The sequence below is a fragment of the Bombina bombina genome, chromosome 4 (assembly GCF_027579735.1).
Source record: "Bombina bombina isolate aBomBom1 chromosome 4, aBomBom1.pri, whole genome shotgun sequence".
Lineage (NCBI taxonomy): Eukaryota > Metazoa > Chordata > Amphibia > Anura > Bombinatoridae > Bombina > Bombina bombina.
Window position 1 is genome coordinate 284,661,783 of NC_069502.1, and position 26,510 is coordinate 284,688,292.

The following is a 26,510-nucleotide window of genomic DNA, read 5'->3' on the forward strand; positions in this document are numbered from 1 at the left end:
GACCAGAGACTCACTCCGTTGGTGGCTGTCCCTGGACAACCTGTCACAAGGGATGACCTTCCGCAGACCAGAGTGGGTCATTGTCACGACCGACGCCAGTCTGATGGGCTGGGGCGCGGTCTGGGGATCCCTGAAAGCTCAGGGTCTTTGGTCTCGGGAAGAATCTCTTCTACCGATAAATATTCTGGAACTGAGAGCGATATTCAATGCTCTCAAGGCTTGGCCTCAGCTAGCGAGGGCCAAGTTCATACGGTTTCAATCAGACAACATGACGACTGTTGCGTACATCAACCATCAGGGGGGAACAAGGAGTTCCCTGGCGATGGAAGAAGTGACCAAAATCATTCAATGGGCGGAGACTCACTCCTGCCACCTGTCGGCAATCCACATCCCAGGAGTGGAAAATTGGGAAGCGGATTTTCTGAGTCGTCAGACATTGCATCCGGGGGAGTGGGAACTCCATCCGGAAATCTTTGCCCAAATCACTCAACTGTGGGGCATTCCAGACATGGATCTGATGGCCTCTCGTCAGAACTTCAAAGTTCCTTGCTACGGGTCCAGATCCAGGGATCCCAAGGCGACTCTAGTAGATGCACTAGTAGCACCTTGGACCTTCAAACTAGCTTATGTATTCCCGCCGTTTCCTCTCATCCCCAGGCTGGTAGCCAGGATCAATCAGGAGAGGGCGTCGGTGATCTTGATAGCTCCTGCGTGGCCACGCAGGACTTGGTATGCGGAACTGGTGAATATGTCATCGGCTCCACCATGGAAGCTACCTTTGAGACGAGACCTTCTTGTTCAAGGTCCGTTCGAACATCCGAATCTGGTCTCACTCCAGCTGACTGCTTGGAGATTGAACGCTTGATCTTATCGAAGCGAGGGTTCTCAGATTCTGTTATTGATACTCTTGTTCAGGCCAGAAAGCCTGTAACTAGAAAAATTTACCACAAAATTTGGAAAAAATATATCTGTTGGTGTGAATCTAAAGGATTCCCTTGGGACAAGGTTAAGATTCCTAAGATTCTATCCTTCCTTCAAGAAGGATTGGAAAAAGGATTATCTGCAAGTTCCTTGAAGGGACAGATTTCTGCCTTGTCTGTGTTACTTCACAAAAAGCTGGCAGCTGTGCCAGATGTTCAAGCCTTTGTTCAGGCTCTGGTTAGAATCAAGCCTGTTTACAAACCTTTGACTCCTCCTTGGAGTCTCAACTTAGTTCTTTCAGTTCTTCAGGGGGTTCCGTTTGAACCCTTGCATTCCGTTGATATTAAGTTATTATCTTGGAAAGTTTTGTTTTTGGTTGCAATTTCTTCTGCTAGAAGAGTTTCAGAATTATCTGCTCTGCAGTGTTCTCCTCCTTATCTGGTGTTCCATGCAGATAAGGTGGTTTTACGTACTAAACCTGGTTTTCTTCCAAAAGTTGTTTCTAACAAAAACATTAACCAGGAGATTATCGTACCTTCTCTGTGTCCGAAACCAGTTTCAAAAAAGGAACGTTTGTTGCACAATTTGGATGTTGTTCGCGCTCTAAAATTCTATTTAGATGCTACAAAGGATTTTAGACAAACATCTTCCTTGTTTGTTGTTTTTTCAGGTAAAAGGAGAGGTCAAAAAGCAACTTCTACCTCTCTCTCTTTTTGGATTAAAAGCATCATCAGATTGGCTTACGAGACTGCCGGACGGCAGCCTCCCGAAAGAATCACAGCTCATTCCACTAGGGCTGTGGCTTCCACATGGGCCTTCAAGAACGAGGCTTCTGTTGATCAGATATGTAGGGCAGCGACTTGGTCTTCACTGCACACTTTTACCAAATTTTACAAGTTTGATACTTTTGCTTCTTCTGAGGCTATTTTTGGGAGAAAGGTTTTGCAAGTCGTGGTGCCTTCCATCTAGGTGACCTGATTTGCTCCCTCCCATCATCCGTGTCCTAAAGCTTTGGTTTTGGTTCCCACAAGTAAGGATGACGCCGTGGACCGGACACACCTATGTTGGAGAAAACAGAATTTATGTTTACCTGATAAATTACTTTCTCCAACGGTGTGTCCGGTCCACGGCCCGCCCTGGTTTTTTAATCAGGTCTGATAATTTATTTTCTTTAACTACAGTCACCACGGTATCATATGGTTTCTCCTATGCAAATATTCCTCCTTAACGTCGGTCGAATGACTGGGGTAGGCGGAGCCTAGGAGGGATCATGTGACCAGCTTTGCTGGGCTCTTTGCCATTTCCTGTTGGGGAAGAGAATATCCCACAAGTAAGGATGACGCCGTGGACCGGACACACCGTTGGAGAAAGTAATTTATCAGGTAAACATAAATTCTGTTTTTATCTCTATATCTATTAGTACAAGTTTGGGGCAAAACTTTGCACCAAATTTGTAGAAATATTGTCCCCTTGCTTTGTAATGAGAGACAAAGTTGTAACATAATCCATAAGTAGTAATGTTTTTTACATTTTTCTCTCTATATCTACTAGTGCACCAAATGTGTAGCAATAATATTGTTTGATTTAGAAAGGGTATACAAATTTAATAAAGTTTCTAATTTACTTTTATTATGTCATATGCTTCATTCTCTTCCAGCATCGAACATAAACTTTCTGTGTTTTCAGACTCCCATTGAGTTCTATGGCATCCGCGACCTCAAGGGTGGCGGATTGAAAAACAGTCGGAAAAGACGCAAGCGTAAATGAAGATTTTTTGATAACTTAGTGAGGGGTTCAAATAGTATCGATAAGAAGGGCAAATGAACACAATTCCGCTTGAATAGCACTGTTTTCAACTCACATCGATCTACGTCATATTGAGATAGCGGGATCGTATTTTAAGTCACATATTTCAACATTTGCCGATCTTGATGCTTTGATAACTACGGCGGATCAATCTTGTGACAAATACGACACAGAATTTGTGCGTATTTTCAGTTGACGCTTTGATAAATAGGCCCCTAAGGGGAATATTTATCAAGCGCCATATGGAGCTTGATGCCCCTTGTTTCCAACGAGCCTTCAGGCTCGCCTGAAACAGAAGTTATGAAGCAGCACTGCTCCATAACTTGTCCTTCTGCTCTGAGGCCGCGGACAGAAATCAACCCGATCGAATAAGATTGGGTTGATTGACACCCCCCTGCTAGCGGCTGATTGGCTGCGAATCTGCAGGGGGCGGCATTGCACCAGCAGTTCACAAGAACTGCTGGTACAATGATAAATTCCGACAGCGTATACTGTGTGCATTTATCGATGTGTGGCGGACATGATACGCTACTTCATATCATGTCCGCTCGCACATTAATAAATATGCCCCTAAGGGATATAGGCACAAATAAAAAGTCAGTGCCAAACAATGCTTGTCACCATATGGTTTTACTTAGAGTGAGAAGAAATGTATAATTAAGTTGAAATTTGCTTTTCTCTAACCATATCAGTGCTGGTGGGTCAGTGCCATAGTTAAATCATATAAATGTCTGATGAAGCACAGTTTTAAAGACCTTTCTGCTAAATGGCCCTTGCACTGACACAAGCACATTAAATTGGTAGAAATACTGAAAATGTGCAAGGAAGACCTTAATGTCGCCTTGCATAACTGTTCCACTAAGGCTTCAGTTACTTATTCAATGCAATTTCTTATTCATCCAGGACAAGGTGAATCTGCACTATAAAGATTACGGCCTATAAGCAATCAGGACCACTGAGCAAATCCAGTTGGAACTTTTGGAAGCTCTTTGGTCGTTTTGTGGCACTAGAATGGAAGACAAAAATAAATTCAGATTAGATTTTTATTTTTATTATCTTCTAATAAATGTTTTTTATCGCCCTAAACCTTTTTGTCCAGCACAAAAAACAAATCTGCTACAGTATTTGTTTTGAAAGTCTTTTGTTTATTCCTAGGATTTTGGAAGAATTAAGGATCCATGATAAAAAAATAAACCGCCTTCAATGAATTGCCTCTATGAAAGGTTTCCAAAACCTACTTAAAGAGAAAAATAGATAAGGAAAAACCAAAAGCATAATGATTTTAAAAGATGCTACCTGTAAAGGTTCAGATGGATGAACCTAAAAAAAATAAAATTAGATCCCATAGAGGAATGGTATCTTGATAAAGACAGTACCAAAACCTGATCTTTCAAGAGAATGAAGAATTAAACCTATAAAATTACCATTTTGGAAAATATCAAAAATCTTTTTTTTTCTCTATATAATCTAATGTAGAAGTGAATAAAATGTAAAGGTAAAAAAATACTTAGTTCTATTTTAATAACACATTTAATACAGTGCGATTGTATTATCAGAAATATATCAAAATAAGCTTACACTTTAACATTGTTGCCACACTGCACCAAACGTTATCAATATGTAACACATTTGGCACAGTGCAGTCACAATTGTAAAACTAAACACATACAGTACAGTGTGAACTTGTAGCGGCTATAAAAAAAAATACAGGGCCAGATAATTAGTGGAGCGCAAACGTTTGCACCCTAGCAATAAGGGGTTTAAGCTTGTTGGGCTTACCGTTTGTATTTACTCTAGAATGATTACTGCGACTTCAGAGCTCTGGCTAATTGTTTCACAAAACATAAAAGTTGCACAACACACATCAAAAATACATTACAAAGTATAGTTACACTCATAATAACACTATCTAATAAAAATTATTTAAAAAAAATATTGCCCATAAAAGTTCTAAATGCTCCAATATATGAGATCTCAGGTGTTAGAAAAAAAAGGCAGGCAAAGGGCTTTAACATAGAGATACTTTCATATACCTTTACAAATTGAAATGTATGTGTGTATGTATATATATATGTATATGTATATATATATATATATATATATATATATATATATATATATATATATATATATATATATATGTGTGTGTATGTATATATATATATGTATATATATATATATATATATATATATATATATATATATATATATATATATATATATATATATATATATATATATATATATATTATATATGCAATGGAGCCCTTTGCAGTTAAGTAGAGAAAAACATGAAACATATTCATAGCGCTGCGGAATCTGTTGGTGCTCTACAAATATCTGATAATAATCATAATTTATGCAATATTCATTTTTAATAAAGTGTTATAGTGTATATTTACTGTAAATATTTTACATTTATAAATAGATATTCCTACACATATCTGTATATATCTATACCTATATATAATCATCTAAATTAGCGCTGCGGAATCTGTTGGCGCTCTACAAATAACTGATGATAATAATAATAATAAATAAAAAGGTAGATATATTGTATAAAAAAACATCAGATATATGTAGAAATATGTATTTATGAGTAAATAGAACATATTATGTTATGTGAAGAACATTGGAATGTGAAATATTTATATTTTCATGTTGGGTTAGCGCACATGAGAATATGTGATCATGTTTGCGCGAGAGTGGTGAGTTTATTATTAGGGTATTTTCCTTTTGTTCTTTATTAACAATAATGATTGCATACATTGCAAATACAGTATATTGGTGTTTCAGCGGCATTCTATGGAAATAACCTTTATTAATAATGGGGAAACTTCACCGTGAACTTCTAATGTTCTAAACAGTATCCGCCATTTTAGTTGAACCGTTTCACACATACATGTCTTGCCACCCTTTCAATGGTGAGAATACCATGTGTAAGAAATCTAATCCATTTATAGTGGAACTTAAAAAAAGGCAGCAATCCCTATGCTATTCTATGGAAGGCACACACAGCCACTCTTCTGGACAGGGAAGGTCAGCCCACCTTTTTTTTATAACATTTGTCTAGCGGATTGATCACAAGATTGGCAATACTGAAATTAGCATTTCTCGTCTATCTGACAAACTTTTGATTATTGGCCCATAATCTTTACACCTATTTCTCCCATATTTCAATAACTAATATAATTTTAAAAACTACATCTGTATATTGGGCTAATCTTTGCTTGGCATACATCAATATATATAGAATGTATTTATTTCTTAGTGTCCCTTTAATACATTACTATTTTTAAATTACATATTATTTAATATCAAACACCTAGATTACGAGTTTTGCGTTAACAGGGGTGCGGTGCTAACGAGCAGTTTATGCTCATCGCTCACTTGCAGACAGCGCTGGTATTACGGGTTTTTAGAAACCCGGCGTTAGCCGCAAAAAAGTGAGCGAAGAGCAAAATTTAGCTCCACATCTCACCTCAATACCAGCGCTGCTTACGTTAGCGGTGAGCAGGTAAAACATGCTTGTGCACGATTTCCCCTTAGGGATCAATGGGGGAGAGCCGGGTAAAAAAAAACCTAACACCTGCAAAAAAGCAGCGTTCAGCTCCTAACGCAGCCCCATTGATTCCTATGGGGAAATACTTTTTATGTCTACACCTAACACTCTAACATGAACCCAGAGTCTAAACACCCCTAATCTTACACTTATTAACCCCTAATCTGCCGCCCCAACATCGCCGACACCTGTATTATATTATTAACCCCTAATCTGCTGCTCCGGACACCGCCACCACCTACATTATACTTATGAACCCCTAATCTTCCGCCCCAAACATCGCCGAACCCTACATTATATTTATTAACCCCTAATCTGCTGCCCCCAATGTCGCCGCAACCTAACTACATTTATTAACCCCTAATCTGCCGCCCACAACGTCGCCAACACTATAATAAAGTTATTAACCCCTAAACCTAAGCCTAACCCTAACACCCCCTAACTTAAATATAATTACAATAAATCTAAATAAAATTAATACAATTCACTAAATTATTCCTATTTAAAACTAAATACTTACCTATAAAATAAACCCTAAGCTAGCTACAATATAACTAATAGTTACATTGTAGCTATCTTAGGGTTTATTTTTATTGTACAGGCAACTTTGTATTTATTTTAACTAGGTACAATAGTTATTAAATAGTTATTAACTATTTAATAACTACCTAGTTAAAATAAAGACAAATTTACCTGTAAAATAAAACCTAAACTAAGTTACAATTACACTACACTATAATTAAAATACCTAAACTAAATACAATTAATTACAATTTAAAAAAATTATCTAAAGTACAAAAACAAACAAACACTAAATTACAGAAAATAATAAAATAATTACAAGATTTTTAAACTAATTACACCAGCCAATCAGCCAATAGGATTTTTCCTACCTTAATTCCAATTGGCTGATAGAATTCTATCAGCCAATCGGAATTGAAGGGACGTCATTTTGGATGACGTCACTTAAAGGAACCTTCATTCGTCTTTAGTCGTTGGAAGAAGAGGATGCTCCGCGTCAGATGTCTTGAAGATGGACCCGCTCCGCGCCGGATAAATAAAGATAGAAGATGCTGTCTGGATGAAGACTTAGATTTAGGGGTTAATACATTTAATATAGTGGCAGCGACGTTGGGGGCGGCAGATTAGGGGTCAATAAATGTAGGTAGGTGTCGGCGATGTTAGGACTGGCAGATTAGGGGTTAAACAATTTATTTTAGTGTTTGCGATGTGGGGGGACCTCGGTTTAGGGGTTAATATGTAGTTTATGGGTGTTAGTGTACTTTTTAGCACTTTAGTTAAGAGTTTTATGCTACGGCGTTGTAGTGTAAAACTCTTAACTACTGACTTTAAAATGCGTTACCAGGCTTGACAGGAGAGGGTGTACTGCTCACTTTTTGGCAGACTCGTAATACCGGCGCTATGCAAGTCCCATTGAAAATATAGGATACGCAATTGACGTAAGTGGATTTGCGGTATTTCCGAGTCCGGCCAAAAAAGTGAGCGGTACACCTGTACCTGCAAGACTCATAATACCAGCGGGCATTAAAAAGCAGCGTTGGGACTGGCCAACGCTGCTTTTTAACCCTAACGCACAACTCGTAATCTAGCCGAAAGTGTTTTGCTTCTTTGAATTCAGCGTTATAGGCTAGTTTGCAAGTGGAGAGCTAATTTATTGCACATCCGTAAATGGGAAAATGTGCCTGTTTACGGGCGCATGATAAATAACCAGCCATTACAAATGGCTGGTTATTGCTACCGCTAGCTCACAATTAGCACTCTGAAAATTAACCGGAGATCAGATCTCTGATTAATTTTTAAAATGTGCCCCAACTGCCCCCAAAATACAGTGTAGTGTAGTGCTTAATAAAATTAAAAAAAAATCTAGCATTTTTTTTAAATAACTGCAAGAAGCAGTTATGAGGGGTTAAAGTTGGCAAGTGTGGGGTGTTAGACAAAAAATGGCACTGAAAAGTGCCTTTACATAGCGGTCTATGGGGACTGTGTTATTCCTCTAAATATATATATATATATTTATATTTAAATTTGCTGTCCATCACTGCGTGACCTACCCCCTTCGTTGCGCTAGGTTCTCATGCTGTGTCTGTTGGAATGAGAACGAGGATCCCAATGGAGCCTTTGGAAGCATGCTCTCATGAGTGCAAAGCTTCTGTGCAATGCACCTAATGTGTAATAACAGCGAACATTTGCGCTCCACTTGTAATCTAGCCCAGTATGTTTTATTTTCTCTTGTAAGATGTATCGAGTCCACGGATTCATCCATTACTTGTGGGATATTTTCCTTCCCAACAGGAAGTGGCAAAGAGAGCACCCACAGCAGAGCTGCCTATATAGCTCCCCCCTCAACTCCACCCCCCAGTCATTCTCTTTGCCTACTCTAACTGCTAGGAAATGTTAATGAGTGTGGTGACAAAAATGTTAGTTTTTTATTTTCTCAAGCAAAAGTTTGTTTTTAAAGTGGTACCGGTGTGTACTATTTACTCTCTGCAGAAAAGGGATGAAGATTTCTGCCAGGAGGATTATGATCTTAGCACTTTGTAACTGAGATCCACTGCTGTTCTTACAAGGGCTGAAGAGTACAGGAAGAACTTCGGTTGGGGGAACAGTTTGCATGCTAAGCTGCATATGAGGTATGTTCAGGCTATATTTTTCTAGACAGACTGTGTTAATTCTAGAAAAGGCTGGCAATATCCCCATGAATGAAGGGTAAGCTATATTTCATTTGATTTACTTTGATTAAAGTCATAGAAGTTTCAGCTTACTTGAAGGGCTTGTTTGTTTGTTACTGGTGACACCATTTTTAACCCCTTAACGACCAAGGACGTACGCCACACGTCCTAAAAAAAAAATACAGTTAATGACCGAGGACGTGTGGCGTACGTCCTTGGTCTGGAAAGCAGCTGGAAGCGATCCTGCTCGCTTCCAGCTGCTTTCCGGTTATTGCAGTGATGCCTCGATATCGAGGCATCCTGCAATAACCCCCCTTGGCCATCCGATGCAGAGAGAGCCACTCTGTGGCCCTCTCTGCACCGGACATCGGTGGCCGGTATCGTTGGTGGGTGGGAGCAAGTCTGGGAGGCGGGTGGGCGGCCATCGATGTGCCGAGTGGAGGGGGGCGGGATCGGGGGGCGGGACAGACGGGAGCGCGCACGGGGGGTGGCGGGCGGGCGAGTGCACGGGGCGGGAGCAGGAGGGAACCGCTACACTGCAGAAAAAAAAGTTAATAAACGTTAAAAAAAAACAAATTTTTTATAAAAAAAAATGATCATCTAAGGGTTCTGGAAGGGGTGGGGGGTTGGTCTTGGGGGGGGAAGCTACACTACAGAAAACGGCAATAAAAAACAAACAAACATACTTTTTGTTACTAAACTGGGTACTGGCGCCCATTAAGGCAGAGGGGGAGGGTTAGAAAGCTGTTTGGTGGGGGATCAGTGAGGTTGGGGGCTAAGGGGGGATCCTACACAGCAGCATATGTAAATATGCTTAAAAAAAAAAAAAAGCCCAAATATAGCTTTTATTTTAGTACTGGCAGAGTTTCTGCCAGTACTTAAGATGGCGGGGACAATTGTGGGGTGGGGAGGGAAGAGAGCTGTTTGGGAGGGATCAGGGGGTCTGATGTTTTAGGTGGGAGGCTGAGCTCTACACTAAAGCTAAAATTAACCCTGCAAGCTCCCTACAAGCTACATAATTAACCCCATCATTGCTAGCCATAATACACGTGTGATGCGCAGCGGCATTTGGCGGCCTTCTAATTACCACAAAGCAATGCCAAAGCCATATATGTCTGCTATTTCTGAACAAAGGAGATCCCAGAGAAGCATTTACAACCATTTGTGCCATAATTGCACAAGCTGTTTGTAAATGATTTCAGTGAGAAACCTAAAATTGTGAAAAAGTTAACGTTTTTTTTTAATTTGATCGCATTTGGCGGTGAAATGGTGGCGTGAAATATACCAAAATTGGCCTAGATCAATACTTGGGATTGTCAACTACACTACACTAAAGCTAAAATTACCCCTAAAAGCTCCCTACATGCTCCCTAATTAACTCCTTCACTGCTGGGCATAATACACATGTAGTGCGCAGTGGCATTTAGCAGCCTTCTAATTACCAAAAAGCAACGCCAAAGCCATATATGTCTGCTATTTCTGAACAAAGGGGATCCCAGAGAAGAATTTACAATAATTTAAGCCATAATTGCACAAGCTGTTTGTAAATAATTTCAGTGAGAAACCAAAAGTTTGTGAAAAAATTAGTGAAAAAGTGAACAATTTTTTGTATTTAATCGCATTTGGCGGTGAAATGGTGGCGTGAAATATACCAAAATGGGCCTAGATCAATACTTTGGGATGTCTACTAAAAAAAAATATACGCATGTCAATGGATATTCAGAGATTCCTGAAAGATATTAGTGTTCTAATGTAACTAGCGCTAATTTTGAAAAATAATGGTTTGGAAATAGCAAAGTGCTACTTGTATTTATGGCCCTATAACTTACAAAAAAAGCAAAGAAGATGTAAACATTGGGTATTTCTAAACTCAGGACAAAATTTAGAAACTATTTAGCATGGGTGTTTTTTGAAGTTGTAGATGTGTAACAGATTTTGGGGGTCAAAGTTAGAAAAAGTTTTTTTTTTTCCATTTTTTCCTCATATTTTATAATTTTTTTTATAGTAAATTATAAGATATGATAAAAATAATGGTATTTTTAGAAAGTCCATTTAATGGAGAGAAAAACGGTATATAATATGTGTGGGTACAGTAAATGAGTAAGAGGAGAATTACAGCTAAACACAAACACTGCAGAAATGTAAAAATAGCCTTGGTCCCAAACAGACAAACAATGGAAAAGTGCTGTGGTCATTAAGGGGTTAAAAGATAAAAACGTTTTTATTTTTCAAAAGGAAAACATTTTTAAACGTTTTTTGTAAGGGACTGAGGGGTCATTGTGGCTTGTGTTTGGGTTTTTTAACCCACATAATTAATTAGAAAACACTCAGGTATTTTCTTTTACTAGGCCTCAAAAAACGAGTGAGGTGGGAGGGGCCTATTTTCTGCCTCAGTTGTGCAGTTTCTATTTCTCTGAGTCATCCAACTGCTTCTCCAAGGTTTCCTGCTGTGTTTGAGGGTTGTAAAGGAGGTTTTTTCCCCCACAAATCGTTCTGAAGGGCAGGGCAGGGCAGGGTGTTAAAAGTCTTTTTCTTCTGTTAAGTGTGATCAGTCCACGGGTCATCATTACTTCTGGGATATTACTCCTCCCCAACAGGAAGTGCAAGAGGATTCACCCAGCAGAGCTGCATATAGCTCCTCCCCTCTACGTCACTCCCAGTCATTCTCTTGCACCCAACGACTAGATAGGATGTGTGAGAGGACTATGGTGATTTTATTTAGTTTTATTTCTTCAATCAAAAGTTTGTTATTTTTTAATAGCACCGGAGTGTGTTATTCCTTCTCTGGTAGAATTTGAAGAAGAATCTACCAGAGTTTTTTACTATGATTTTAGCCGGAGTAGTTAAGATCATATTGCTGTTTCTCGGCCATCTGAGGAGAGGTAAACTTCAGATCAGGGGACAGCGGGCAGTTTAATCTGCAAAGAGGTATGTAGCAGTTTTTATTTTCTGACAATGGAATTGATGAGAAAATCCTGCCATACCGACATAATATCATGTATGTATTTTTTACATTTGAGTATTCTGGGGAATGGTACTTCACTAGAATTACACTGTGTATATAATCTCTAGCCTATTTGGTTTTTTACTAATTTATGTTAAACGTTTTTGCTGGAATGTAAAATCGTTTTCATTTTCTGAGGTACTGGGTGAATAAAATGTTTGGGCACTATTTTTCCACTTGGCAGTTGTTTTATCTAATTATGACAGTTTACTGATCTCTCTCACTGTTGTGTGTGAGGGGGAGGGACCTTTTTTTGGCGCTTTTGCTACGCATCAAAAATTTCAGTCAGAAGCTCATTGTTTTTTCCTGCATGTTCCGGTTTATCTCTACAGAACTCAGGGGTCTTCAAAGCTTGTTTGAGGGAAGTAATCTAACAGAGCTGTGAGATTGTAGTTGACTGTGATAAAGAAACGTTTATTCTTTAACTTTTTTATGCCATCAGGGTTAGTTATTCTTTGCTAATGGGAACAAGCCTTTGCTAAAATTGTGTTTTGTTTTGCAAAGTTTATTGATTTCAACTGTTATATATCTTCTGTGCTTCTTAGGCACAGTACGCTTTTTCATTGTATTTTATTTGAATAATATTTCCAAGTTGCAAGTTTAGTTGCTAGTGTGTTAAACATGTCTGATTCAGAGGATGAGACCTGTACTATTTGTAATAACGCCAAAGTGGAGCCCAATAGAAATTTATGTACTAACTGTATTGATGCTACTTTAAATAAAAGTCAATCTGTACAAATTGAACAAATTTCACCAAACAACGAGGGGAGAGTTATGCCGACTAACTCGCCTCACGTGACAGTACCTGCATCTCCCGCCCGGGAGGTGCGCGATATGGTGGCACCCAGTACATCTGGGCGGCCATTACAAATAACATTACAAGATATGGCTACTGTTATGACGGAAATTTTGGCTAAATTACCAGAACTAAGAGGCAAGCGTGATCACTCTGGGGTGAGAACAGAGTGCGCTGATAATGCTAGGGCCATGTCAGATACTGCGTCACAACTTGCAGAGCATGAGGACGGAGAGCTTCATTCTGCGGCTGACGGTTCTGATCCAAACAGATTGGATTCAGATATTTCAAATTTTAAATTTAAGCTGGAAAACCTCTGTGTATTACTAGGGGAGGTGTTAGCGGCTCTGAATGATTGTAACACAGTTGCAATACCAGAGAAAATGTGTAGGTTGGATAAATATTTTGCTGTACCAACAAGTACTGACGTTTTTCCTATACCTAAGAGACTAACTGAAATTATTACTAAGGAGTGGGATAGACCCGGTGTGCCGTTCTCACCCCCTCCGATATTTAGAAAGATGTTTCCAATAGACACCGCCACACGGGACTTATGGCAAACGGTCCCTAAGGTGGAGGGAGCAGTTTCTACTTTAGCTAAGCGTACCACTATCCCGGTAGAGGATAGCTGTGCCTTTTCAGATCCAATGGATAAAAAGTTGGAGGGTTACCTTAAGAAAATGTTTGTTCAACAAGGTTTTATATTGCAACCCCTTGCATGCATTGCGCCGGTCTCGGCTGCAGCGGCATTCTGGATTGAGTCTCTGGAAGAGAACCTTAGTTCAGCTACGCAGGACGACATTTCGGACAGGCTTAGAATACTTAAGCTAGCTAATTCATTCATTTCGGAAGCCGTAGTACATTTAACTAAACTTACGGCTAAGAATTCCGGATTCGCCATTCAGGCGCGCAGGGCACTGTGGCTAAAATCCTGGTCAGCTGATGTAACTTCTAAGTCCAAATTACTTAATATACCTTTCAAAGGGCAGACCTTATTTGGGCCCGGTTTGAAAGAAATTATCGCCGACATTACAGGAGGTAAGGGCCACGCCCTGCCTCAAGACAAAGCCAGACCTAAGGCTAGACAGTCTAATTTTCGTTCCTTTCGGAATTTCAAAGCAGGAGCAGCATCAACTTCCACTGCTCCAAAACAAGAAGGATCTGGTGCTCGCTTCAGACAAGGCTGGAGACCTAACCAGTCCTGGAACAAGGGCAAGCAGGCCAGGAAACCTGCTGCTGCCACTAAAACAGCATGAATTGAGGGCCCCCGATCCGGGATCGGATCTAGTGGGGGGCAGACTTTCTCTCTTCGCCCAGGCTTGGGCAAGAGATGTCCAGGATCCCTGGGCGCTAGAGATAATATCTCAGGGATACCTTCTGGACTTCAAATACTCTCCTCCAAGAGAGAGATTTCATCTGTCAAGGTTGTCAACAAACCAAACAAAGAAAGAAGCGTTTCTACGCTGCGTACAAGAGCTGTTGTTAATGGGAGTAATCCATCCAGTTCCACGATCGGAACAGGGACAAGGGTTTTACTCAAATCTGTTTGTGGTTCCCAAAAAAGAGGGAACTTTCAGACCAATCCTGGATTTAAAGATCCTAAACAAATTCCTAAGAGTTCCATCGTTCAAAATGGAGACTATTCGGACAATTTTACCCATGATCCAAGAAGGTCAACACATGACCACAGTGGATTTAAAGGATGCTTACCTTCACATACCGATCCACAAAGATCATTACCGGTATCTAAGGTTTGCCTTTCTAGACAGGCATTACCAGTTTGTAGCTCTTCCATTCGGATTGGCTACAGCTCCAAGAATCTTCACAAAGGTTCTAGGTGCTCTTCTGGCGGTACTAAGACCACTGGGAATTTCGGTAGCTCCGTACCTAGACGACATTCTGATACAAGCTTCAAGCTTTCAAACTGCCAAGTCTCATACAGAGTTAGTACTGGCTTTTCTAAGGTCACATGGATGGAAGGTGAACGAAAAGAAAAGTTCACTCGTTCCATTCACAAGAGTTCCCTTCCTGGGGACTCTTATAGATTCTGTAGAAATGAAGATTTACCTGACAGAGGACAGGTTAACAAGACTTCAAAGTGCTTGCCGCACCCTTCATTCCATTCAACACCCGTCAGTGGCTCAATGCATGGAGGTAATCGGCTTAATGGTAGCGGCAATGGACATAGTACCATTTGCTCGCTTACACCTCAGACCACTGCAACTATGCATGCTAAGTCAGTGGAATGGGGATTACTCAGACTTGTCCCCTTCTCTGAATCTGGATCAAGAGACCAGAAATTCTCTTCTATGGTGGCTTTCTCGGCCACATCTGTCCAGGGGGATGCCATTCAGCAGACCAGACTGGACAATTGTAACAACAGACGCCAGCCTTCTAGGTTGGGGCGCCGTCTGGAATTCTCTGAAGGCTCAGGGACAATGGAGTCAGGAGGAGAGTCTCCTGCCAATAAACATTCTGGAATTGAGAGCAGTTCTCAATGCCCTCCTGGCTTGGCCCCAGTTGACAACTCGGAGGTTCATCAGGTTTCAGTCGGACAACATCACGACTGTAGCTTACATCAACCATCAGGGAGGGACAAGAAGCTCCCTAGCAATGATGGAAGTATCAAAGATAATTCGCTGGGCAGAGTCTCACTCTTGCTACCTGTCAGCAATCCACATCCCGGGAGTGGAGAACTGGGAGGCGGATTTCTTAAGTCGTCAGACTTTTCATCCGGGGGAGTGGGAACTTCATCCGGAGGTCTTTGCCCAAATACTTCGACGTTGGGGCAAACCAGAGATAGATCTCATGACGTCTCGACAGAACGCCAAGCTTCCTCGTTACGGGTCCAGATCCAGGGATCCAGGAGCAGTCCTAATAGATGCCCTGACAGCACCTTGGGACTTCAGGATGGCTTATGTGTTTCCACCCTTCCCGATGCTTCCTCGATTGATTGCCAGAATCAAACAGGAGAGAGCATCAGTGATTCTAATAGCGCCTGCGTGGCCACGCAGGACTTGGTATGCAGACCTGGTGGACATGTCATCCTGTCCACCTTGGTCTCTACCTCTGAAACAGGACCTCCTGATACAGGGCCCTTTCAAACATCAAAATCTAACTTCTCTGAAGCTGACTGCTTGGAAATTGAACGTTTGATTTTATCAAGACGTGGGTTTTCCGAGTCAGTTATTGACACCTTAATACAGGCTAGGAAGCCTGTTACCAGAAAGATTTACCATAAGATATGGCGTAAATACCTATATTGGTGTGAATCCAAAGGTTACTCTTGGAGTAAGGTTAGGATTCCTAGGATATTGTCTTTTCTACAAGAAGGTTTAGAAAAGGGTTTATCTGCTAGTTCATTAAAGGGACAGATCTCAGCTCTGTCCATTCTGTTACACAAACGTCTGTCAGAAGTGCCAGACGTTCAGGCTTTTTGTCAGGCTTTGGCCAGGATTAAGCCTGTGTTTAAAACTGTTGCTCCGCCATGGAGTTTAAACCTTGTTCTTAACGTTTTACAGGGTGTTCCGTTTGAACCCCTCCATTCCATTGATATAAAGTTGTTATCTTGGAAAGTTCTATTTTTAATGGCTATTTCCTCGGCTCGAAGAGTCTCTGAGTTATCAGCCTTACATTGTGATTCTCCTTATTTGATTTTTCATTCGGATAAGGTAGTTCTGTGCACTAAACCTGGGTTCTTACCTAAGGTAGTCACTAACAGGAATATCAATCAAGAGATTGTTGTTCCTTCTTTGTGTCCAAATCCTTCTTCGAAGAAGGAACGTCTTCTGCACAATCTGGATGTAGTTCGTGCCCTGAAGTTTTACTTACAGGCAACTAAGGAATTTCGACAAACGTCTTCCCTGTTTGTCGTTTACTCTGGTCAGAGGAGAGGTCAAAAGGCTTCTGCTACCTCTCTTTCTTTTTGGCTTCGTAGCATAATTTGTTTAGCCTATGAGACTGCTGGACAGCAGCCTCCTGAAAGAATTACAGCTCATTCTACTAGAGCTGTGGCTTCCACTTGGGCCTTTAAGAATGAGGCCTCTGTTGAACAGATTTGCAAGGCTGCAACTTGGTCTTCGCTTCATACTTTTTCCAAATTTTACAAATTTGACACTTTTGCTTCCTCGGAGGCTATTTTTGGGAGAAAGGTTCTTCAGGCAGTGGTTCCTTCTGTATAAAGAGCCTGCCTATCCCTCCCGTCATCCGTGTACTTTTGCTTTGGTATTGGTATCCCAGAAGTAATGATGACCCGTGGACTGATCACACTTAACAGAAGAAAACATAATTTATGCTTACCTGATAAATTCCTTTCTTCTGTGGTGTGATCAGTCCACGGCCCGCCCTGTTTTTTAAGGCAGGTAAATATTTTTTAAATTATACTCCAGTCACCACTACACCCTTGGTTTCTCCTTTCTCGTTGGTCCTTGGTCGAATGACTGGGAGTGACGTAGAGGGGAGGAGCTATATGCAGCTCTGCTGGGTGAATCCTCTTGCACTTCCTGTTGGGGAGGAGTAATATCCCAGAAGTAATGATGACCCGTGGACTGATCACACCACAGAAGAAAGGAATTTATCAGGTAAGCATAAATTATGTTTTTTACTGTTTTTTTTGTTTTTTCAATCCGGTTTTGCCATTAAGGGGTTAATTGGTTATTTGCATAGTTGTGCAAAGTTACTAAGGCTGTAGGAAAATATTTGTTCATCAAGGTTTTTCTCTTCAACCTATTGCTTGCATCGTTCCTGTTACTACTGCAGCTGCTTTCTGGTTTGAGGCTCTAGAAGAGGCTCTTCAGATGGAGACTCCTTTAGAAGAGATTTTGGATAGAATTAAGGCTCTTAAGTTGGCTAATTCTTTTATTACAGATGCCGCATTTCAACTGGCTAAATTAGTGGCAAAAAGTTCAGGTCTTGCCATTTTAGCACGCAGGGCGTTATGGCTTAAGTCCTGGTCTGCTGATGTGTCATCTAAATCTAAGCTTTTGAACATCTCTTTCAAAGGAAAGACCCTTTTCAGGCTTGAACTGAAAGAGATTATTTTAGACATCACTGGAGGGAAGGGTCATGCCCTTCCTCAGGATAGATCAATTAAGACAAGGGCTAAGGAAAATAATTTTCGTTAGTTTCGGAACTTTAAAAGTGGTCCCGTTTCAACTGCCTCTACTTCAAAGCAGGAGGGAAATTTTGCACAATCCAAGTCAGTCTGGAGACCTAACCAGACTTGGAACAAGGGTAAACAGCCCAAGAAGTCCGCTGCTGCCACCAAGACAGCATTAAGGGGTTGCCCCCGATCCAGGACCGGATCTAGTAGGGGGAAGACTCTCTCTCTTTGCTCAGGCTTGGGCAAGAGATGTTCACGATCCCTGAGCTTTAAAAATTGTGTCCCAGGGATATTTTCTGGAATTCAAGGACTCCCTTCCAAAGGGGGAGACTTCACATTTCTCGATTGTCTGCAAACCAGACAAAGAGAGAGGCGATCTTACGCTGTGTAGAAGACCTATATACCATGGGGGTGATCCGCCCAGTCCCAAGAGAGGAGCAGGGGCTAGGATTTTACTCAAACCTGTTTGCGGTTCCCAAAAAAGAGGGAATTTTCAGACCAATCTTGGATCTCAAGATTCACAAGTTCCTCAAAGTTCCATCTTTCAAGATGGAGACCATTCGGACTATTCTTCCTCTGATCCAGGAAGGTCAATATATGACTACCGTGGATTTAAAGGATGCTTATCTACACATCCCTATTCACAGAGTTCATCATTAATGTCTCAGATTTGCCTTTCTAAACAGGCATTACCTGTTTTTGGCCCTTCCCTTCGGGTTGGCCACGGCTCCCAGAATTTTCACCAAGGTACTAGGGTCCCTTCTGGCGGTTCTTCGTCCATGGGGCATAGCAGTAGCGCCTTATCTGGACGACATCTTAATTCAGGCGTCAACCTTCCAGCTGGCCAAATCTCATACGGACAACATGTTGGCTTTTCTGAGATCTCACAGGTGGACGGTGAACATAAGGAAGAGTTCTCTCTTCCCTCAAACAAGAGTTTCCTTCTAGGAACTCTGATAGACTCGGAGGTCAGAAAATCGAAGATCTTAACCACTTGCCGAGCTCTTCATTCCATTCCTTGGCCATCAGTGGCTCAGTGTATGGAGGTAATCGGTCTCATGGTAGCGGCAATGGACATAGTTGCTTTTGCCCGCCTACATCTCAGACCACTGCAACTAAGCATGCTCAAACAGTGGAATGGGGATTATGCAGATTTATCTCCTCAACTGCATCTGGACCAGGAGACCAGAGATTCTTTTCTCTGGTGGTTGTCTCAGGACCACCTGTCTCAGGGAATGTGTTTCCACAGGCCAGAGTAGCTCATAGTAACGACAGATGCCAGCCTATTAGGCTGGGGTGCAGTCTGGAACTCCCTGAAAGCTCAGTGTTTATGGTCTCGAGAGGAATCGATTCTTCCGATAAACATTCTGGAACTGAGAGTGATTTTCAATACGCTTCAGGCGTGGCCTCAACTTGCTGCGGCCAAATTCATCAGGTTTCAGTCGGAGAACATCACGACTGTAGCTTATATCAATCATCAGGGAGGAACAAAGGAGTTCTCTAGCGATGATGGAAGTTACCAAAATAATTTGATGGGCAGAGGATCACTCTTGCCATCTATCAGCGATCCACATACCAGGAGTAGAGAACTGGGAGGCGGATTTCCTGAGTCGTCAGACTTTTCATCCGGGGGAGTGGGAACTTCATCCGGAGGTGTTTGCCCAGCTAATTCAGCTATGGGGCATGCCAGATTTGGATCTGATGGCGTCCCGTCAGAATGCCAAACTTCCTCGTTACGGGTCCAGGTCTTGGGATCCCAAGGCAGTGCTGATAGATGTTCTAGCAGTGCCTTGGTTTTTCAATTTGGCTTATGTATTCCCACCGTTTCCTCTCCTCCCACGTCTGGTTGCCAGAATCAAGCAGGAGAGAGCTTCGGTGATCCTGATAGCTCCTGCATGGCCACGCAGGACTTGGTATGCAGACCTAGTGGACATGTCCTCGGTTCCACCGTGGACTGTGCCAATGAGGTGGGACCTTCTAATCCAGGGTCCGTTCTCGCATCCAAATCTAATTTCTCTGCGTCTGACTGCTTGGAAATTGAACGCTTGATTTTAGCAAAGCGTGGTTTATCTGAGTCAGTCATTGATACCCTGATTCAGGCTAGAAAGCCTGTCACCAGGAAGATCTATCATAAGATTTGGAGCAAATATCTTTATTGGTGTGAATCCAAAGGTTACTCTTGGAGTAAGGTTAGGATTCCTAGAGTTTTGTCTTTTCTCCAAGAGGGTTTGGAGAAGGGATTATCAGCTAGTTTTCTAAAGGGACAAATCTCTGCTTTGTCTTTTTTACTACACAAACGTCTGGCAGATGTCCCAGACGTTCGAGCATTTAGTCAGGCTTTGGTCAGAATTAAGCCTGTATTTAAATCGGTTGCTCCGCCTTGGAGCTTAAATTTAGTTCTTAAGGTTCTTCAAGGGGTTCCTTTTGAATCCATGCATTCCATAGATATTAAGCTTTTATCTTGGAAAGTTTTGTTTCTGTTAAGAATATCAATCAAGAGATTGTTGTTCCTTCTTTGTGTCCTAATCCTTCATCAAAAAAGGAACGTTTATTGCACAATCTTGATGTGGTTCGTGCTTTAAAATTCTACTTACAAGCAACTAAAGATTTCCGTCAGACATCTTCATTGTTTGTTGTTTATTCTGGTAAACGGAAAGGTCAAAGGGCTACGGCTACCTCTCTTTCTTTTTGGCTGAGAAGCATCATCCGTTTGGCTTATGAGACTGCTGGACAGCAGCCTCCTGAAAGAATTACTGCTCATTCTACTAGAGCTGTGGCTTCCACATGGGCTTTTAAAAGTGACGCGTCTGTTGAACAGATTTGTAAGGCGGCGACTTGGTCTTCGCTTCATACTTTTTCCAAATTTGATACTTTTGCTTCTTCGGAGGCTATTTTTGGGAGAAAGGTTCTTCAAGCAGTGGTGCCTTCTGTTTAAAGGTCCCTGTCTTGTCCCTCCCTTCATCCGTGTCCTAAAGCTTTGGTATTGGTATCCCACAAGTAATGGATGAATCCGTGGACTCGATACATCTTACAAGAGAAAACATAATTTATGCTTACCTGATAAATTCATTTCTCTTGTGATGTATCGAGTCCACGGCCCGCCCTGTTTTTTTCTAAGACAGGCATTTGTATTTTTATTGTTGAAACTTTCAGTCACCACTACACCCTATGGTTTCTCCTTTTTCTTCCTAGCCTTCGGTCGAATGACTGGGGGGTGGAGTTGAGGGGGGAGCTATATAGGCAGCTTTGCTGTGGGTGCTCTCTTTGCCACTTCCTGTTGGGAAGGAGAATATCCCACAAGTAATGGATGAATCAGTGGACTCGATACATCACAAGAGTAATGAATTTATCAGGTAAGCATAAATTATGTTATTTCTCCTTTTTGGCTACAGCTGCTGAGTAAATACAATTGCTTTGATGGCTATAGTGCAGCTGCCACATTTTACTACCTGGAATCATGCGTTATCTTCTGTATTGATAGATATGTAAATGTAGGGTCATTGTTATTTTACAGATAAATGTCCTCATAGTTCTTCCCATGTGTTCATGGGGCCTATATATAATTTGTTTCTATACCACAATATGATGTAATGTATGTTAATAACTTTACCACCAGAACAGAATTACAAATAATTACAGTGCAAATTGTGCCTTTGGTAATGAAAGAGCTTGAGAAAAAGTATCTTTGGTGTCTTTCATTGTACAAAAGAGGTTTCAAATACTGACATTAAAGTGATGGTAAATCATAGCATTTTGGACATGGTAGCCTGTATCTAAGGAATACATTTAATAGACCTTTATTCATGATTTGTACATGCATATGTGATAAAACGTATATTTATTTTGTTGACTTAAATAGCCCCCTTCCTTGAGGGGACATTTCCACCTCTTATGCAATAGCTGTGCTAGCCATAAGGCACTCAACGGCTGAGTTCTGTATGGCTAGCACAGCTATTGACTAAGAGGTGGAAACATCACTTCATGAGAAAAAAAAAAAGTTTTGCAGGGGACACTCAGAGGAGTAATTGTAGAAAGATCAGCAAAGTAAAGGTACATTTTATAGCATGTTCACTTAAAAATCATGAATGAATTTTAAGGGAATGACAAAAAATACATATTCTATTAAAGGGATATTAAAGTGAACTTCATGCAGAAATATGTTGTATTGTTTATAGTACTTTTTATATACATTATCTTTTTTGTTTTTGTTTCATGTAAATTTAAAGTGAAGGTCAACTTTGATGAATAAAAGCCCGTTTTTTAAAAATACTATTAAAAACAGTTTTGATTAAAAACCTACCTCTCTTCTTTGCACAGCCAGAGCAGCTCCCCCTACGGGGAGATCCTCTTTTCACACGTCATCAATAACTAATCAGGCTTCCTCCAATCACGGCTTTCCCCCCAGGGTAGTCATTGCCTGAGGCCATGGGCTCTATTTAACAAGCTCTGTACGGAGCTTGATGGCCCCTGTTTCTGGCGAGTCTTCAGACTCGCCAGAAACAGCAGTTATGAAGCAGCGGTCACAAAGACCGCTGCTCCATAACCCTGTCCGCCTGCTCTGAGCAGGCGGACAGGAATAGCCGGAAATCAACCCAATCGAGTACGATCGGGTTGATTGACCCCCCTGCTGGCGGCCGATTGGCCGCGAGTCTGCAGGGGGCGGCGTTGCACCAGCAGCTCTTGTGAGCTGCTGGTGCAATGCTGAATACGGCGAGCGTATTGCTCTCTGTATTCAGCGAGGTCTGGCGGACCTGATCCGCACTGTCGGATCAGGTCCGACAGACATTGATAACTAGAGGCCCATACCTTGATTGGAGGAAGCTGGATTAGTCATTGATGACATGTGAAGAGAGGATCTCTGGCTGTGTGGCTGTGAAAAAAACAAAGGTAAGTTTTTAATCAAAACGGCTGCTTTGTAAACTTTGATAAATGAAAGTGCCCCTGTTTTTAATAGTATTTTTAAAAAACGGGCTTTCATTCATAAACGTTTACCTTCACTTTAAGTGCTAAAAATTTTCAATTTATTATTAGCATTTCTAGAGCTCTGCTATTTTAGGCTCTCAATTTTTATCTTGTCTCATTTGCTGTAGTAATTTTTCACTAAACAAAGCAATAACTGTGTTGCATGTATCAGTGCAGACTACTTAAAGGGACATGGAGCCAAAAAATGTTCTTTCATGATTCAGAAAGAGTATACAATTATAAATATCTTTCCAATTTACTTGTAGCAATGCACTACTGGCAACTAGCTGAACACATTGGGTGAGCCAATCTCAAGGGGCATATATGTGCAGCCACCAATCAGTAGTATGCTAGTTCTCAGTAGTGCATTGCTGCTCCTGAGTCTACCTAGGTTTACTTTTTAACAAAGGATACCAAGAGAACAGAGCAGATTGTTTACATTTGAATGCTCTATCTGAATCATAAAAGAAATAAAAAATGGGGTTGTGTCCCTTTAACAATGCAGAATGCACTGTAGCCTTTCATGAAGAGCAGGAAAAGCACAATTTACATAATAAATGTAGCCTGCTGTTCGTTACTATTCCTAATTAAAAATGTTATTGGTGGTTTAAAGGGATAGTTAAGTCCAAATTAAACTTTCATGATTCAGATAGGGCATGTCATTTTAAACAACTTTCTAATTTACTTTTATCATCAAATTTGCTTTGTTCTCTTGGTATTCTTAGTTGAAAGCTAAATCTAGGTTGGCTCATATGCTCATTTCTAAGCCCTTGAAAGCCGCCTCTCATCTGAATGCATTTAACAGTTTTTCACAGCTAGAGGACATTAGTTCATGTGTTTCATATAAATAACATTGTGCTCATGCACATGGAGTTATTTAAGAGTAAGCACTATTTGCCTGAAATGCAAGTCTGTCAAAAGATCTGAGATAAGGAGGCAGTCATCCGAAGCTTAGATACAAGGTAATTACAGAGGTAAAAAGTATATTTCTATAACAGTGTTGGTTATGCAGAACTGGGGAATGGTAAATAAAGGGATTATCTATCTTTTTAAACAATAACATGTTGGTGTTTACTATCCCTTTAATTTTGAGCTTAATATCTCTTTAAAAAGTCTTATTTTAATTTTTGTTGCAGGATTTGCAGTTATTGAGCTAACTCAGCAAACCAACAATGACATCTGAACTGGAGTTCATTTCTCGACGGTCACCCATAGTCTGCACTGGGGGCTGTGCAGCATCAAGTCAGCCGCTTGCAACAAACATTGGCTTAGGTACATTTTTTTTCTCACAAATATAATTTTTGCTTTCTATAAAAATGAGTTTTTTGTTGTTTTTTTTTTTAAGAAAATAAAATCTTGCAGATTAGGTTTCAGGTCTAGAGCACAAGTGGTGTGCTAATGTTAGCACACACAATAGTAAAATATTACGCCTGCGTTAACTAAAAAAAAGTTTCATTAAACACAACATAAATACATAAAAATAAAGTGTTACCCTCATGTATACCCTATCTAAAAAAAATATTCAGACAAATATAACAAAAAAAGTTATAAGGGTGTGTGGTATATGACAAGATATTTGAATAGAAAGGGCAATAATAGATATATACATACATATACATCTGTATGTATATGTACATATGTGAATACATGTGTATTTATGTTTATATGTGTATATATATATATATATATATATATATATATATATATATATATACTGTGTATATATAATGTATATATAATATATATATAATATATATATATATATATATATATATATATATATATATATATATATATATATATATATATATATATATATATATATACATATAGCCTTTCCACTCAAATATCTGAAGATATGAAAAATGTTTTTTATTCAACTTTAATATTAAATAATGTATTTTAGTGTGCATTTACTGTAAATATTTTACATTCCAATGTTCTTCACATAGGGGAAAATGTTCTATGTATTTTTTAATAGATAGATATTCCTAAATATATATATATATATATATATATATATATATATATATATATATATATATATATATATATATATATATATATATATATAAATAAATATATATATATATGTACATAGCTATACCTATGCCTATATATATATATATATATATATATATATATATATATATATATATATATATAGGTATAAATATATGTATGTATAAATATATATATATATGTATTATATATATATATGTATATGTATGTATATATATATATATATATATATATATATATATATATATATATATATGTACATATGCAGCAACAGGTATATAAACAAGATAAATTCAGCAGAACATGATATAATAACCAGATAATATGATAAATAAAATGTCCAACAAAATCAGATTCACAGTTCATGGCAGTGAAGCCGATATAAACACTCCAATTGAAAAAAACTAAATTTATGCTTACCTGATAAATTCCTTTGTTTTCGGATATGAAGTCCACAACGTCATTCAATTACTAGTGGAAATATCACTCCTGGCCAGCAGGAGGAGGCAAAGAGCACCGCAGCAAAACTGTTAAGTGTCACTCCCTTACCCATAATCCCCATTCGATTGAAAGGAAAATGGAAAAGGAATAACTCAAAGGTGTAGAGGTGCCTGAGGTTTAGTAAAAAATAACTGTCTTAATAAAGGGTGAGGTTGTGGACTCTCCATATCTGGAAAGAAAGACATTTATCAGGTAAGCATACATTTTGTTTTCTTTCCTAAGATATGGAGAGTCCACGACTTCATTCAATTACTAGTGGGAACCATTACCCAAGCTAGAGGACACAGAATGAACCGGGTGGGATAAAAGCAGGGTTAACTGCCGAAACGCATAGATTTCCTCACTATATATACACTAAGAAACATTTTGTGTTCATAACGAGTGTTCATTGCTTAAACCTGTTGAGGCGCTCAAACTGATAAACTTCCACTACAGAACCGTTACAAGGAGATCACAGAGCAGAACAGGTAGACTAAGCACTTTGTGTATATAACAAGTGGCTTTATAACTCCTGCTGTGGTGCTCTTACATACATCTGATTTGGGATTGCTTATAACCGAAGTGGTAAAAAAAGCCTAGGTGGAAGAGGATCGCACATTTCACTTTTTGGTGACGTTTTCAACAACGGCTAAAAAGTAGTGAAAATATTGTTTCATAGAAACAGCCTAAGTGTGATCTATTATAACCAATCACAAAAAGGATCAGGAGTCACGTGATTGGGACATTTCTGTATACTGTGGATAACGGATCTCACCCAGCGTCTTCACTCACAAAGGAATCAGGAGATTTCCTTTTACTTACTCAGACAACGTGGTCAGACACCCAGCATTATCAAGCGCAGGGGCACAGGTACTCACAAAGCCACTAATGCTGGACTCATAAGCAGCTAGATACTCTACAGACTCACTTTAACAACATTAAAACGGTGTGTTAGCTGTTTACGCAATATCTGACACCTATATGTTTATCCCGCTAGGGTTTTTTTAACCACTTTTTTACAATTTTGCCCTTTTTTCCAATTTCAGCCATTTTTATTGTGCACATAGTGCTATATTATTTACTCTTAGATGCCGGGATCTTATTTATTGGTACATGTACTTAACTGATTACCACTATTATCCTGTTATGATATGGAATAAATATTC

General features: G+C 39.9%; 1 protein-coding gene across 10 annotated transcripts in view; it reads left to right on the forward strand.

The window, feature by feature from the left end:
- Positions 1 to 26,510, forward strand: part of LOC128656206 (glutathione hydrolase-like YwrD proenzyme) — a 628,013-nt gene that overhangs the window by 200,148 nt on the left and 401,355 nt on the right. For all 10 annotated transcript variants that reach the window (XM_053709982.1, XM_053709989.1, XM_053709980.1 and 7 more), the window contains one exon: positions 23,979 to 24,114. In XM_053709982.1, the coding sequence (XP_053565957.1) occupies positions 24,015 to 24,114 (100 nt within the window). In that variant the 5' untranslated portion in view covers positions 23,979 to 24,014. The remainder of the gene's footprint in view (positions 1 to 23,978; positions 24,115 to 26,510) is intronic.